We start from the raw sequence: 16,766 nt of genomic DNA, 5'->3' as shown, positions 1-16,766 counted from the left end.
GTTCTCATTCTGTCTGAGGAAGACAGATGGTTGGAGAGAAGAGTTAAAGAGGCTATTTTAGTCTCTCAACAGTGGAGCCTCATCCAGTACAGACCTCAGATCAGTCCCCAGACAAACCGACAGCCAACCACACTCGGACTTGTGTGACCCTAACGACCACATGGACTGGTCTAAGACTCTCAGGGGACCCATCCAACACCCGCTCAAACCCATGTGGAGCGTTCACTTGATGGCTCTGGAGTCGAGTAAATGTACACGACGAGCAAAGGTTCACCTTCCGTCGTTAAATCGCATTTCTGACCCTGATAGAATCCATCGCACTACCAGCGACGCCGATGTTTAACCTCCGGTTCCCAAAGCTGTGTCTCTAAAAGGTGTGATGGCGGCGTATCGAGGGCTCTTGTTTCCGTGGTTACAGCAGAATATCTGCGTAAAAACGCCTTTCGTTACAGCTTTTTGTGGATTGGGCTCTTTTTGCATTTGGCTCCACCGTTGGACTTGAAACCAGAATCGTGCTGACAGAGAGATTTCATGGTGACGTCGGAGCTTCCTGAACGTTTGAGCTCTGACAGCAAACAAACAAACCCGTCTCGTCCAATCAGCTGTCTCCTTGGAAAGCTGCTTTACCTAGAAGATGATGAACGCAGCCTTCCTTTGTGTTCGTCTGCCAGAGAAATCTCACTCCCGATTCTCCCAGTTAATCACTTTTGGTTTCAGCTGCACAGACTGGAGCCGTCTGGCGTTCTGCTGCATTGTTACTGTTAATTTTGTCTGAGGGAAGGATGAGGCTTAGAGAGCTGTTTGTTTCCAACTCCACACATCCAAACAGAGGCTGCCGTCGCTGCTTTCCTTCACACAGATGTTATTTTTCTCTCTGTCTCAGACTCTGAAGTCATCTACAGAAACACCGACGGCCACGTCATCAAGTTCAACATCGCCACCAACGAGACGGAGATCGTCCTGACCAACACCACGTTTGTAAGCAGATTACTTTGTCGTGCTGAGTATTCAGTTATGAGTGTACAAATGCTAAAATAATCTAGTGTACGTCTGTCTTTGTTTCTGCAGATCAATTTCAACGTGGCCAAGTATTCTGTGTCCCCCGACCTGAAGTATGTGCTCTTCGCTTACGATGTCAAACAGGTACGTTTCTTTGCAAACATGAAGGTCTTTCATATTTTTCACATCTCTGTCATGACGCCACTCATTCCTGTGAAACGTACATAGAATCCATAACATAACATTCATAACTCATCCACACTGCTGCTTTCTTTTCAATCACATGACCATTCACATACAGAACCACATAAAGTTCCCTCGCCAGGCGTTTGTTCTTCCATAAAGGGCTGAGAACGCCGCTGCCTTGCTAGCTTCTACATGTATGTAGCAGTAGCATTTTAAACAGCTGCTAGCGATGACCTTGTCGTCCATGTTGAAATGAACCGCTGGTTGTTGAAGCTGATGTCATGTTTGCTTCGTGGTAGTCACTGATGAGAGAGCCGACATTATAGGCAGCAAGTAGTAAAAGGTTGGTGTGAAGATATTGTTGTCATAGAAACATTAAACAGCGGGATGAAGATAACATGATGTAAGAGTCTATAAGGGAGTGAAAACAAAATGTGATCAGTTACATATTTACTGCCATTCATACGTTTCTATATGGATTATCTCAGTCCTTCACTTTAGTCAATGAAGTGAAATCAATGCATTTACTGCAGGTCTATGTGAGACCAGCAGGTCTATGTGAGACCAGCAGGTCTGTGTGAGACCAGCAGGTGGTTGTGAGACCAGCAGGTCTGTGTGAGACCAGCAGGTGGTTGTGAGACCAGCAGGTCTATGTGAGACTAGCAGGTCTATGTGAGACCAGCAGGTCTATGTGAGACCAGCAGGTCTGTGTGAGACCAGCAGGTGGTTGTGAGACCAGCAGGTCTATGTGAGACCAGCAGGTCTGTGTGAGACCAGCAGGTGGTTGTGAGACCAGGTCTATGTGAGACCAGACTTGGTTTTTAAGGAGATTACCTGCGATCTTGAAAGGAAGTGGTATGAAAAGCAGCCCACATTGTATATTTGACGTGATCCTAAGAAATGCCGTCTCAGAGTTACAAAGACAAACTCACGGTAAAATGAATCACCGGGGCTGAATAAACCTGGTCCTGTGGTCCGCGGTGCTCGCTACGTGGTGACGGGGGGCGCAGCGGGCCGAGCTCTAACCGTAATTACCAGCTTTCCATCAGAAAAGTGGCAGATGCAAAAAAATGAGATATGCAAATCTCCACTGTGGAAGGATCAGGTGTGGGGATTAGTGACGAGGTGATTCATCACAGCTCATTTACATAGTTTGGAACAATCCGACCAACCGGTTTATTTTAAGGTTGAAGGAGCAAAGAGGAGCTGATGGTCTATTTGTGATCCAGCTTATAGAGATGTTTCTGTTGTGGAAGCTCTAGTTCATGACACAAAAAACATGTTTAGTGTTTAATTGTTCATTTCAGTCCAGTGTTTGGTTTATATGACACTGTATATATTGGACTGTATAGATCACACAGGCGTGTTTAGTGTCCTGTGGAATCATGGGGTTCCTATCGTTGGTGTATCGATGGATCAGCTGCTCAATCAAGCGGAGTGTGAACAGGTTTGTCTCATTCTGGCCTCTCAGCAGGAATCATGGCTGCTGCTAAGACGGAGGAGGATAGGTGAGGTAGTTCTGCAGGAAATGACTCTCTACAATATTTAGATGAGTTGTTGTGTGTAGGTGGTTGCATACAGATGTATGGATATGGCAGCAGTAACTTAAAGATCTTGTAACAATTGCATGTTAATTATTCCGTGTTGTTTGGACACCTGCTCAGTTTAGCTCCCCCTACAATACCTGGGCAGGTGGTATGTTCCAGGTAGGTAAAGCTGAGGAGGCAAAAGGCCGTTTATAAGAGTGAAGGGGAAGAGAGGAGCTGGTGGTTTAGCCGCAGCTTTTCTATTTGTTGCTTTTATTCTTGTGATTTTATTTAGTTGTAGAATTCTGGGGTTTCATTTTTTGGCTTTTGTTAAAAAAAATATAGGAAAAATAAAGATTTCGACCTGATGATGGTCCTGGAGCAAAAGACCAGGGATCACACCAAAGTGATTAAATGTCATCTATGTGTGAACAGAACCAACTTCTGTCCACCTCATGGTGGCGCCACACAGAAGTTAGAAAGTTTGAACCATTTTACAAGATAAGAACTGCTGCTGGTGTTGGAGAAAATGTCAGGGAGGGGATCACTGGATATGGCAGGATTCATCCTCTGGGCACCATGAATGTCCATCAGCTAGTGTGAAGGTATATGACCGACCCACCACCAGATTGACCCTTCCATCCAGAGAGCCAGTAGAGCGGCCCGTAGAGCTGGTCCGAGGAGCCAAACCTCCATAAATATTTAATGTTCCAACGTGGACGTCCTGATTACGGCTCCTGGCACCAGAACGGAGCAGAAACCCATAACATTTAGATGAGAGAAATTAGCCTTTCGTTCTCAGATTAATTGGCTACACACACAGACAAGTGGTTTAATCACTTACTACTTTCATATCCATCAGAAGGATTCTCCCAAATAATACGACACACGGATTCATATTCATGAGCTGCTTTCAGTTATGAGAGATTTCTAGTTGAAAATATATGAAGTGAGATACTGTTAATATCCTCTAGAAATCTGTATCATTCTTATATCTGATGCTAAAGCCACGTGTTTGGGTCTCTGTTTCGGTCCGTGTGTCCAGAACCACAATCATCGTCATGGCAACGCTAAACACTGTAAAAAAAATGTGGTTCTTAGACGTCGGTTCTGAACCGGCCCTTTAAAGGCCTCGGTGGAAGAAGGTGTTTTAGTATGAACAAGTCGTTCAATCGTTGGTTTTGCTTCTTTGATAGATTGAATTTATAATAATAATAATAATAATGTGTCGGCCTTTAGCCCGTCGTGCTGCTGTTGTGGTGGTCTCGTCACTGGGTCCCAATCTGGAACCTGATCAAGCCCTCTTTGAGAACAGACCCCGACTATAAAGAACATACTAATAAATTAAGGTTTTAAAATCCCCAAACAAGTTCACATTGTTGTGTTAACGAGGTTAATTGTGGGCTCCGTTACTAATGTTGATGGAGTGAGGATATTATAGCAGCAAGAGAAGCTTTTCTTTATTAAATCAGAGTGATGGACTTTTTCTGATGACACCGAAGCCAGATGTTCACTCTGCTGTGTAATTACTGATGGTTGATTCGGCCTGCGTGGACGCTGCTGACGCGGTGAAACAGTGTGTGTGTTATTTATGACAAAAAGCTTCTGAGGTGCACATGAAGGCAAAACGTTTAATCCCTCCGGAGCTACGCGACGGACGGAGAAAAGCCGCTGTCATATGTTAGGTGAAGAATGGCGGACGCAAAGACTCGCAGCCTCCACACTGGAATTTAATTGGTAGAGCCAATACAGAAGAAAAACCCTGGAATCTGCTGCACATACATAAAAGCGTCTGTCAGTTTGCAGCCGTATCTCTGAGGCGTTCGCTTCATATAAAACATGTTTTCTGCAGTAAATATCAATGTTTGCTTGCATTGGCAATATAATTCCTATTTTCTCCCCCTGCAATATATGATTGAGGGATAAATGATTATTAACTCGGTTAAGGTGAGAGAATTTTTATGGTTTTTATCAAATATTGAAAAAGTCATATACAGATCTATTGTTAAAATGTGATGTCGTTGTGTTTCTGCTGCCCCCAAGTGGCCACTAAATCAGTTACTGCAAGTTGAATGTAGTTGGATGTTACGTTCCCATTGTCACACACACACAAATCCATCTCTAATAATGAGATGCATGGATGGAGGGGTCAGACATACACAGGACTTTCACCCAGGAGACTCCTGTTTGCGTCCCGTGTGAAACCAAAGTCAATGTAGACTCATTCTCATTTAAATCATTTAACTCACCAGGAATCCAGGGGAGAAGACGTTATTATTCTGCACCTAATTGGAAATATTCATTAATTCTAATAGTTTCTTTCTCAGGTACAATATTATGATTACGACGCGTGACTTTTTAAATAACCTCCGGGTCTCTCCGTCGGCTGATTAGAAATCTGTGCCGTCGTGTGACATCAGCTCGATGTTTAACATATTAATGTGGGTCCTGTTTGTCCATCAGGTGCTGAAGCCGTCGACGCTGCACCGTAATGTGGTGTCCAATCACTTAGTGTAGCATCTGAATGCAATCTGTTTTCCTTCCATTCAATAGACATTCTCATTTATTATTATATGCATTTTTCCCCATGATTGCTTTTTCTTTCTTTTCCTATTCTCGCCCTCCGAGCTGAACTGTAATGTGGGTGTGTTGCAGCTCCAGGCTTTGATCTGGGGTTTCTACCACGTTCTTCTTCACCTGTAATGAATGATGAAGAGGATCACTAAGAGCTGGCTCTGCTGCTAATCGCACGCTTTGATCCCATGTTGGCTTTGAACTGCAGCGTTGTTCTAGATACTTCCGTCTTCCTGCTCGCCCTTCAGCAGCTACTGTACGGCAGCCTTTCATTATGGGAGCGCTGGAGTCGCCGCCGCCGGCTGCTCGGTGGTGTGGCGGGAAAACAGAAAAATACAAATGTGTTGATGTGTTGTACGATGTCGGAATATCAATGCAAGAAAATATCTTCTTCTTTTTCTAGAATCTACAGTGGAGATACTGGGTTGTTCTTTAGTGTAGAGATACTGGTTTGTTCTTTAGTGTAGAGATACTGGGTTGTTCTGTAGTGTAGAGATACTGGGTTGTTCTGTAGTGTAGAGATACTGGTTTGTTCTTTAGTGTAGAGATACTGGGTTGTTCTGTAGTGTAGAGATACTGGGTTGTTCTTTAGTGGAGATACTGGGTTGTTCTTTAGTGTAGAGATACTGGTTTGTTCTTTAGTAGAGATAGTGGGTTGTTCTTTAGTGGAGATACTGGGTTGTTCTTTAGTGTAGAGATACTGGTTTGTTCTTTAGTGTAGAGATAGTGGGTTGTTCTTTAGTGGAGATACTGGGTTGTTCTTTAGTGTAGAGATACTGGTTTGTTCTTTAGTGTAGAGATACTGGGTTGTTCTTTAGTAGAGATAGTGGGTTGTTCTTTAGTGTAGAGATAGTGGGTTGTTCTTTAGTGTAGAGATACTGGGTTGTTCTTTAGTGTAGAGATAGTGGGTTGTTCTTTAGTGTAGAGATACTGGTTTGTTCTTTAGTGGAGATACTGGGTTGTTCTTTAGTGTAGAGATACTGGTTTGTTCTTTAGTGTAGAGATACTGGGTTGTTCTTTAGTGTAGAGATACTGGTTTGTTCTTTAGTGTAGAGATACTGGGTTGTTCTTTAGTAGAGATAGTGGGTTGTTCTTTAGTGTAGAGATACTGGGTTGTTCTTTAGTGTAGAGATACTGGGTTGTTCTTTAGTAGAGATAGTGGGTTGTTCTTTAGTGTAGAGATACTGGGTTGTTCTTTAGTGTAGAGATAGTGGGTTGTTCTTTAGTGTAGAGATACTGGGTTGTTCTTTAGTGTAGAGATACTGGTTTGTTCTTTAGTGTAGAGATAGTGGGTTGTTCTTTAGTGTAGAGATACTGGGTTGTTCTTTAGTGTAGATATACTGTTTTTTTGTTTAGTGTAGAGATACTGGGTTGTTCTTTAGTGTAGAGATACTGGTTTGTTCTTTAGTGTAGAGATAGTGGGTTGTTCTTTAGTGTAGAGATAGTGGGTTGTTCTTTAGTGTAGAGATACTGGGTTGTTCTCTAGTAGAGATAGTGGGTTGTTCTTTAGTGTAGAGATACTGGGTTGTTCTTTAGTGTAGAGATAGTGGGTTGTTCTTTAGTGTAGAGATACTGGGTTGTTCTTTAGTGTAGAGATACTGTTTTTTTGTTTAGTGTAGAGATAGTGGGTTGTTATTTAGTGTAGAGATACTGGTTTGTTCTTTAGTGTAGAGATACTGGGTTGTTCTTTAGTGTAGAGATAGTGGGTTGTTCTTTAGTGTAGAGATACTAGGTTGTTTTTTAGTGTAGAGATAGTGGGTTGTTCTTTAGTGTAGAGATACTAGGTTGTTTTTTAGTGTAGAGATAGTGGGTTGTTCTTTAGTGTAGAGATACTAGGTTGTTTTTTAGTGTAGAGATAGTGGGTTGTTCTTTAGTGTAGAGATAGTGGGTTGTTCTTTAGTGTAGAGATAGTGGGTTGTTCTTTAGTGTAGAGATAGTGGGTTGTTCTTTAGTGTAGAGATAGTGGGTTGTTCTTTAGTGTAGAGATACTGGGTTGTTCTTTAGTGTAGAGATACTGTTTTTTTCTTTAGTGTAGAGATACTGGGTTGTTCTTTAGTGTAGAGATAGTGGGTTGTTCTTTGGTGGAGATACTGGGTTGTTCTTTAGTGTAGAGATAGTGGGTTGTTCTTTGGTGGAGATACTGGGTTGTTCTTTAGTGTAGAGATAGTGGGTTGTTCTTTGGTGGAGATACTGGGTTGTTCTTTAGTGTAGAGATAGTGGGTTGTTCTTTGGTGGAGATACTGGGTTGTTCTTTAGTGTAGAGATACTGGTTTGTTCTTTAGTGTAGAGATAGTGGGTTGTTCTTTAGTAGAGATACTGGGTTGTTCTTTAGTGTAGAGATAGTGGGTTGTTCTTTAGTGTAGAGATACTGGTTTTTTCTTTAGTGTAGAGATAGTGGGTTGTTCTTTAGTAGAGATACTGGGTTGTTATTTAGTGTAGAGATAGTGGGTTGTTCTTTAGTGTAGAGATACTGTTTTTTTCTTTAGTGTAGAGATACTGGGTTGTTCTTTAGTGTAGAGATAGTGGGTTGTTCTTTAGTGTAGAGATACTGTTTTTTTTTATTTAGTGTAGAGATAGTGGGTTGTTCTTTAGTGTAGAGATACTGTTTTTTTCTTTAGTGTAGAGATAGTGGGTTGTTCTTTGGTGGAGATACTGGGTTGTTCTTTGGTGGAGATACTGGGTTGTTCTTTAGGTCAGTGAACTCACCACACTGATTATTGTTATTCTATTAACATCAGACAGTTTGTCTATTACTGGCAAACCAGTCACATAATAAGAGAAGGATCCAGACGATCCCTATAATCTCTGATTTTAGCGCTCACATGAGACAGCGCTGCTACAGAACTATCACTTCCTGATACCAGTTTGGCTCCGCCCACAAAACCCACCACCAGTGTGTACCAACAGAAGCTCTTCAGGCTTGTCGGGGGTCTGCTGATACAGGGAGCCGGACTCTTTAGCGTCACCTGTCTGTCGGATTACCCTGTTATCTGCCTGCGTCTGTTCCTGAGTGATTAAACTTGATAAAAGCTCCTAATCTGTCTGTTTGTCGCTACTGACAACAGACCTGTGCAGGTTTTTCATTTAGCCTTGACATCTTGTAATTCTTTCTTGTCGCCGCAAATCCTTGAAGCCTCGTGACTTTTTCACTCTTTAAATGTCGTCTTCGTTTCAGTGGAATGTAAAGCGTTGAAATCCAGTGGGAAGCATTTGACACATTCCTTTTAAAGAAGAAAAGAAAGTATCTTATTAGCTGTAAGGCACAGAAGTGTGTGGGTTTGACGTCTGATGGATTTCTCCCTGATTCGGAGTGACAGCCTCCATTGTTTGCATGTCGAGGCGTCGCTGCATTCAACGCTTCACATTTGTTCTGCGCTCCACAGGATGCGACTCACAAGGTTTCTGGCCGTCGGTACACACGTTTAAAAAAAGCCATTTTCCTTCAAGTTTGTTCATACATTATATTCTGTGCGGTTCTCACCAACGCTGCACTAGCAAACAACAACACTACATAAACTACACAGTCTCACAACAGTTTGTAAATGAGTCACTCATTCACGTAAAGGGACGAGAATTGACAATGTTTTTTTCATTTTCATGACATACATTCAGACTAATGTATGTCAACTGGTGAAAGTATCCTTTGTGTCTTTTCTCTGTCAGTGAGGACGACTTTACACTACAAAAATAAAGTTCCGTTCAGGAAAAAAGCCTCAAAATAATTACGTTACGTTGAGGAAACAGAATCTCTTTGTTAGGATCAGGAAAACGGATCTGGTGGTTAAAGTGTTGTTGGACCCATGAATATGGGATTTTAGAGTTCCATTAAGTCTTGATTTAAAACATGTTTAATGTTATTTTGTCTGATATAATATAATGAATCAATATTGTTACGTAACTGCCATGTCATGTATTACTTCACAAAGCAACCATGCATCAAAACACACAAAGTCTTCCACCAGTTACTACATGTTTGAAACCGCGACGTTTAAACAGTCATACATGTCGTTGTGTCGCTGGTAAACTACCTGGACGTTGTCATTATTTGGAGGTTAAACTTTACAAGCCCATCAATAATCCCTGGTTGCAGATAAAAGCTGAGGCCTTAAGTGCATTAGGGAAAGGTTCAACCCGGACGTGGGTCTGTAAACTGAGTGATGTTTTCCACAGAAAGTCTGGCTAATCATCTCATAGTTCACCGAACACGGTTGGTTTACGACAAGTCCGAACCGTCGGACCGGTTTGTATTTATGTCGCTGCACTCTGAGATCTCTGCAGTCAATTTATCGAGCCGAGTGTCATCATCCAGCCTCGGTCCGGAGCTGCAGAAGTAAAAACCTACCGTTTTCTTTAAGATCGCTGCAGCCAATTAGTGTGTTTCTGTGTGAAAATGAAAGTCTTGTCAAAACCACTTGGGAAGTGTCTAAAACATCCCATTTAATTAGACTTGGAGGGCAATACTTTTGTTTTGTTATTCCCTTTGAATGTTGATCTTGGAGAACAACGCCGGACCGACGACGGAACGGTTCCCCAACTCGCTGTAGAACCACACTAATGGTGTGTTTCTGTGCATCGTCTTGAAGTAGGCATTTCTACAAAGGGGAAGCTCGTGCTGTGTCACAAACACGAAGGTGAAAGAAGTTCAAAGCCCAAAGCTTCGTGACCACATCGCCACGGCAACCAGGTGTTTTTGTGAGCGCTATACAGTGTGAGAGCAGAGTCCAGGCTTTGTTGTTCTTCAGTCGCCATTTGGCCTGACATGTTTTCCAGAGCGCTGATCCGTCCGGGAGCTGCTCCCACTACGCCATCGATTTTCTCTTTGCTTATAAGTGGGCTGATGCCAAGCGGGGGGGGGGGGGCTTCCTCTGTGGTGACACTCCCAAGACACTCTTTAAGTGTCGGTGCTGCTTTTTTCTCTCTTTGTGTTACTCTGTAGTTAGTTTGATGTCATGCGATCGTGTCTCCCGGGAGATAACACACTGTCAGTGAGTTGACATGAAACCACCGTTCTGGGTTCTGTTCTAGAAGACTCAGATTACACGTAGACCACGTAGGGGGGTTTAACAGATCCTTATGAATGTTGAAATACTCTTAAAATCACCAGCACACCTTTTTTTAAAGACTGACAGAGGAGGGAAAGAGGCACAATGTTGAATCATTGATTAACTTTGTTGAAATATATAAATATAAAAAGATTCCTCACTGGCCCCGTTGGGGGCAGTCTTGAGTTTCCTCCTCCAAGTTCAGGTCCTCTTCCAGAGACCCGGGGGCCTCAGGGTCCTCTAGTGCCTCAGCGGTTCCTAGGACTGGACTTTTCTGGACAGAGATGCATTCTAAGCCCGCCCACTTTTTAAGCAGTCCAATCAAATGTGCAGGGTTTGTAATGCTTGAATGGTTCACTTCACTGTGGAATTGAACAGGTGATATGAGTCATAGACTCCGCCCCCAAGCCTGGTTGTCACATCGCCGTGGTCAATAATATAATATGTGCTTTCAAAGATCAGCTTTGTAATCATTACATCCGTCCTCACAGCATCTGTTGTATTGAGTTTGGGAAATGTCACCAACCTTTTTTTATGTTACCGTTGAGCCGGAACAAAAGGTCACCGTACCCACGTGAGCTCGATACCTGCTCGTGTTACGGAAAGTTTTCTGATTTCATGGCCGGAAACGGGGAAGTTTGAGAAATTGACACTTTTTACTTCTCAGCAACAAAGAGATATTTGTAATACTGCCTGCATAGTTCTATCGAGGGTGTGCTGAAGATACTCTACATGAAGTCGAGTCACTCGGAGCTCAGTGAATCCTCTTCTCTAAACATTTCCTTTCATCATACAAGCGGCTGTATTATTGATGCTGCAGCTTATTGTTATGGGCGGTTCATGGGTGCTTAGGCTGGAATCCAGAGCCTTACTGTAGTCTTTGTTTATAATGTCTTTAGAACTGCCTCATGCCTCATTAACATCTGTTTAGTTGCTTTAATCTCCTAATTTGGAGTAAAAAACTGATAATATGCCGTGTTCTCTGTGGGGGTTGGACAGCGTTTACACTGGAACATCAACCTAGTACCTTTATGTAATACCTCATGTTTAAGGAGAGTACAGTGTAGTTCTGTTCCACCCACTGCTGACAGAAATATCTAACTCCTCCAAACGCTCCGCTGTGTGTTTGCTCTTTGGTGTTCAGCAGGGAACTGTGGTTTATGATGGAATCAGCGATAGGAGAGAACCAACACAGTAAAGCTGCAAAGCAGAAAACCCAAACAAGTTAGAAAGGGAGCGTCGCCATACCAACGGTACAGTCGGATCCATTATGAACATAAAATGTTGTTCAGAGCTGCTTTTAGTCATTTCTGTAGCGCAGAAGCTGCCAAATAGCCGACACTTTGAGCAGAGATGTGATCTAAAAGGGTTTAACAGGCATTTTTCAGCTTGACTTTAATGTTTCATTGGATGTTCATTGTACAATTTGCAACAACCGTTTTAATTTTTAGTCCCATTCGCTACATAAGAGAAAAAAAACACACGAAAAAAGTATATCATATGGTGGAGGGTGGAGGGTGGAGGGTGAATTAAATCCCACTGCCAGAGGAAAGAAGCTGCTCTGAGGTCTGCTGGTAAAGCAGCTGATGCATGTCTTCCAGATGGCAGCAGCCTGAACAGACTGTCTGGGTGGGTTTGCTCTATTAATATCCCTGGGCTCTGTGCGGGCACCTCTCGTCACTGATGCTGGTCCATGGTACTAGCTGTAATCTTGTAAACCTGCTCCAACTCGGCTCCGTTGATGGAGACATTTTCCCTTATTTTTCCTCAACAAGCTGTCTACATAAACGTAACCTGAAATGTTGACTCTGTTTCAGGGTGAAAGTCCTGTGTTTGTTTGACCCATGCAGACCTACATGGACTTCTACCTAGCCTTCCATCATCATCATCATCATCATCATCATAGCCATTAGTCGTTGCCACATTACAAACATAAATATGTGTCGTTATGGCTGCTGGCTCAGACGACGTACTCGGATATTCAAATAAAGTGTACTAATCTGACTTCAGTGTCTGGTTGTGTTGGTTGCTTGTGTTTTTATCTGCTGGATAAGGAATTTACACATTTGTATATAAATCTAATGAGCTGCTAACGATGTGTCTGCCTCTCGACCAGACGGCGGTTCTGTTCTTTGTTAGCTAATGCGATGAACAATTAGCCCTCTGCTGGCTGCATGTGAACACCACAACATGAACTACGACAGTTTGAACACATCTAAAAGCAGCTTCAGCTACCAGAAATATGGAAATAGTTATTAATAACATGATTAATACAAAGCGTTATGAACTCTGTGGGCTCCGACCTCCTTTGTGTTTTTTATCTCCAGAGTGGTGCCTTTTTTAATTGCAGGTTTCCATAAATCTCAGTGATGTCTATTAAAAGGACTCTCAATCATAGGCTGTATGATGAGCTCGGCAGGAAGTGAGTCTTGTAAGTTATTGAGGAGGTGGACTCGTGTTCCTGGAGACGGCATCAAGCTGCCAGCACTAACACACAAACATAAATCAGAAGGTCCAGCCTGGTCCACCTGGAGGAAACGCTCCGAAACCAACTTCCAAGATGATGCAGAACGCTTGTAGCCTCTGGCTCAACGCGGACCAGGGACCACTTAACGCTCTCATTTGTGCCATTGGGGGTGCGTGGTTCTTCTGGCCTTAACGGCCTCAGTAAAATATAAATGTGCTAATAACTGATCCCTGGACTGATCTGATCTGGAATCCACCTACACACCCACACTACTTTTATACACACAGATATCGATATGTAGCTTACGTTTGTGTTCTGGTTCTCTTAACAAGATGAGCAGGGAGTGCTGGTTGGATTCTCATGTCTGTCATTTTATTAATCTGCATAATTAAGATTATGAGTTCTACTCTTTATCATTTGATCTTAATTGTTCAATGGCTCCAACATTTTCAACATTTATACTCAGTCATGGAATACGATTTCAACAAATTTAGTACACACAACATGCTTTGTGTAAATGTCTTGCCTGCTTCCTTGATACCCAGTTGGTAACCTTCTGTACGGAGAGTTAGATCCACGTCGGATCCCTGGGGTTGACGTGTCCGTCGTTCATGAAAACCTTTGTGCATATTTCACAGCATTGAAGTGATGTCCTACCCGAGTGAAAAGGGCCCTTCGTTCACCAGACGAGGCCCCTCGGTGTTGTTTCAGTGATGTTTCAGACACCGTTGTGTGTTCAGGGAGGGCTCATGACATTCTCTTATACAGAGGAATCATATTTATGTTTACTGTGGCAGAACTTTGTGTACATAGACTGTATTGTAGTTATCTAACCGACACTCCCCTGCCCTTGTTTGTGTGTACAAACAGTAAAAACATATCGTTCACAACCTTGAGTGATACCATAATAATATGTGAGTGATCATCATGATTATTGTCATTTTTCTTGCATTGCTGGTTTATGGCAGCTACATACTCAACATAAACTGGCAAAAAAGAAAACATATTAGTGCTGAGAAGAGGATATAATGCATGTGAGGAACAGAAAAATGAATGCATAGAAATTCTACAAAACTGGACAAACTAGAGGGTCGACCAAGAGAACGTCACATTGTGATTCACGCCACAGTGTCTTGATGACGGACATATAATTATGCCCCAGTTCACACCCAACGTCACTGAAGTGGAGCTCTGAGCTTTTGCATTAAAGTGTAAATCTCCTCTTGTAATATATTCTCTGTTCAGAGCTGAATGCGTGAGTGTCATCTGCGTAATGAGATGCAAAAAGGAATCTGTCGCGAGGCCGATCAGCATCCGCGGTCAGAGGTCTATTATCATGTCAGCTGCAGCTCCTCCGGTGGGGGTTCAGACAGCTTCACACCCGTCTCTCTCTACCTGTCTCTCTGCCCGTCTCTCTCCCGGGCCGATGATGCGTTTCTCAGATGGAATTAAAATGTCTCGTCCCACAGCTGTCACACATGCAAATTGCATTATCTACAGATTCTATCTCTGAGAACAGCCAGCGGTCTGTTTTGTCAGATGCCTTTTTCCCTTTTCATCTTTTTTTTTTGTCATGATGTTATTATTCTGCCGCTTCTCTTGTTAATGTTTCAGACAATGTCGTCTTTTTAATCTCTGCATCTTTACTCTGCTGCAGGTTTACCGCCATTCCTACATGGCCTCCTACAGTATCTACAACATCCACACACGGTGAGTGTGTGTGTTTCTCAGCGGCTGTGAGGGTAAAACAAAAACACTCATCACTAAGAAACAAGTAGCTGTGAGGCTGCCACACAGATACTCTCAGTAAAGGATATGTTCTTGATATATCATATAAACCGATGTATGCCCGTATCGACACATATTTCCTTGAACCATCAACTTTTCACACCTTTGCATGACTTAATGCCTATTGTTAAAATGACCTTGTGGGCTCACCACCAATGGATGTTTGTGATGACCTTGGTTCTGGTCTCTTTCAGGGAGGTTTGGGAGCTGGACCCCCCTGAGGTGGTGAACTCGGTCCTGCAGTACGCTGCCTGGGGAGTTCAAGGCCAACAACTGGTGAGAACACCGAGAAACGTTCGCTGGCCTCACGCTGCCGTTCAGCATCACCGTATTCTACCTGCATTCGCTTTATTGTATATCAGGGTTATTTAAGGTTATACATTTACTAATGTGGAAATGTACGTAGCTTTCAACTGCAGCTTTTGCTCTCATCAGAATTTCCACAGAAAAATAAATTCAGTTTTAATTAGAATTTGTGGAACCCAATAAAAAATTGATCTTCATCCCAAGGCCTGGATGACATGTTTCTGCTTTCACTGTGTGTGTGTGTGTGTGTGTGTGTGTGTGTGTGTGTGTGTGTGTGTGTGTGTGTGTGTGTGTGTGTGTGTGTGTGTGTGTTTGAACTGTGAGGACAGACACACAAAAAAGTGTTTTTAGTGCAGAATCCCACTCTGCTCATGATGTACCTCATTACATCCAAATTTCCTCCCATCGTACCTTTTATTTTTTATTATTTATCTTCACCAGACGGATGGGAAGCCTTTTTTGTTGACAGCAAAAAAAACCTAAAGCCCAGCAGAGCAGCATTGCACATTTGCAAATTTCACTGTGTACTATTTGAGCATAATTTAAACAGGAGTCCATTAGACATTTGTTATGGTGATGAGGAGGTGGGAGTGAGACGGATGTGAAGCCTCATCATCTTTCAGAAACGATGACATAACGTGTGTGTTTGTGGTACTGATCAACTCATCAACATGATATTTGTTGTTCACATGCTGGGAAAAGATCCTGTGAACTGTAGAACTAAAATGATTATCCCCCAAATAAGAAGGAAGACAAGTTTACTGCGAAGTGATTCGTGCATACAGATATTTACTGGGTGATGAAATCCTGAGGACATTCTTGAATTAGAGCGGCGGGGTGGGGGGGGTGCAGGCATCTCCATCTTGTCTGCGAGTTTAATTTTAGTGGCGAGGCCCTCAGAGGAGTGACTTCCACAAACACAGTTTACAGTACATTAGAGTTAATCACTTGATGGCTTAGCGACGGCGCCCTGCAACCTTTTAATCCTAATAGAATAGTTTGGATGCTCCGGCAGATACACTCTCTGTGTTTAACATAATAATTGTTAATCCACTGGATGTTTTGCTAAAGTTGAGAAGCCTGAAATCTGCCACTTTACTTCCCCTTCACTCCACACTCCTCTCGTTCTCACGATGTAACGTCTGCTTCCTCTCTGCAGATCTACATATTTGAAAACAACATCTACTACCAGTCAGATGTGAAGAGCAACTCCCTGAGGCTGACGTCCTCGGGAAAGGAAGGCATCATCTTCAACGGCATCGCCGACTGGCTCTATGAAGGTAGGCGTCACCTCGCCAGGCACTCCTCAAACCTGAACCACAACCTGGTCCACAGACAGGAAGCCCATGTCACACCATGACACGGTTGGGTTTAACCATCGCAAATACACAAGATGATAATATCCAACCTCGTTTTCAAAGTGTTGAAAATACTTTAAAACTGATGAGAACGGAGCTCATCCTGTTTCTCCGTCCAAACAGAGGAGATCCTGCAGAGCCACGTGGCTCACTGGTGGTCACCTGACGGGGAGCGGCTGGCCTTCCTGGTCCTCAATGACAGTCTGGTGCCCAACATGGCTTTACCGCGCTTCACCGGCATGATGTACCCCAAAGGGAAGCAGTACCCGTACCCCAAGGTCAGTACCCGTACCCCAATGGTCAGTACCCGTACCCCAATGGTCAGTACCCGTACCCCAATGTCAGTACCCGTACCCAATGGTCAGTACCCGTACCCCAAGGTCAGTACCCATACCCCATGGTCAGTACCCGTACCCCAATGTCAGTACCCGTACCCCAAGGTCAGTACCCGTACCCCATGGTCAGTACCCGTACCCCAAGGTCAGTACCCATACCCCATGGTAAGTACCCGTACCCCATG

The 16,766-nt window shown here is 43.2% G+C and overlaps 1 protein-coding gene across 1 annotated transcript in view; it reads left to right on the top strand.

Annotated features, from left to right (window-relative positions):
• The window catches only part of dpp10 (dipeptidyl peptidase like 10), a 137,355-nt gene that overhangs the window by 102,823 nt on the left and 17,766 nt on the right, over nucleotides 1-16,766 (top strand). Inside the window, exons 4-9 of the mRNA XM_084023318.1 lie at nucleotides 884-978; nucleotides 1,069-1,143; nucleotides 14,452-14,504; nucleotides 14,777-14,858; nucleotides 16,048-16,168; nucleotides 16,370-16,524. Of these exons, the coding sequence (XP_083879444.1) occupies nucleotides 884-978; nucleotides 1,069-1,143; nucleotides 14,452-14,504; nucleotides 14,777-14,858; nucleotides 16,048-16,168; nucleotides 16,370-16,524 (581 nt within the window). The remainder of the gene's footprint in view (nucleotides 1-883; nucleotides 979-1,068; nucleotides 1,144-14,451; nucleotides 14,505-14,776; nucleotides 14,859-16,047; nucleotides 16,169-16,369; nucleotides 16,525-16,766) is intronic.

Source organism: Eutrigla gurnardus (genome assembly GCF_963514095.1).
Source record: "Eutrigla gurnardus genome assembly, chromosome: 12".
In the NCBI taxonomy this organism is placed as follows: domain Eukaryota; kingdom Metazoa; phylum Chordata; class Actinopteri; order Perciformes; family Triglidae; genus Eutrigla; species Eutrigla gurnardus.
This window is presented reverse-complemented; position numbering and strand designations above follow the sequence as displayed.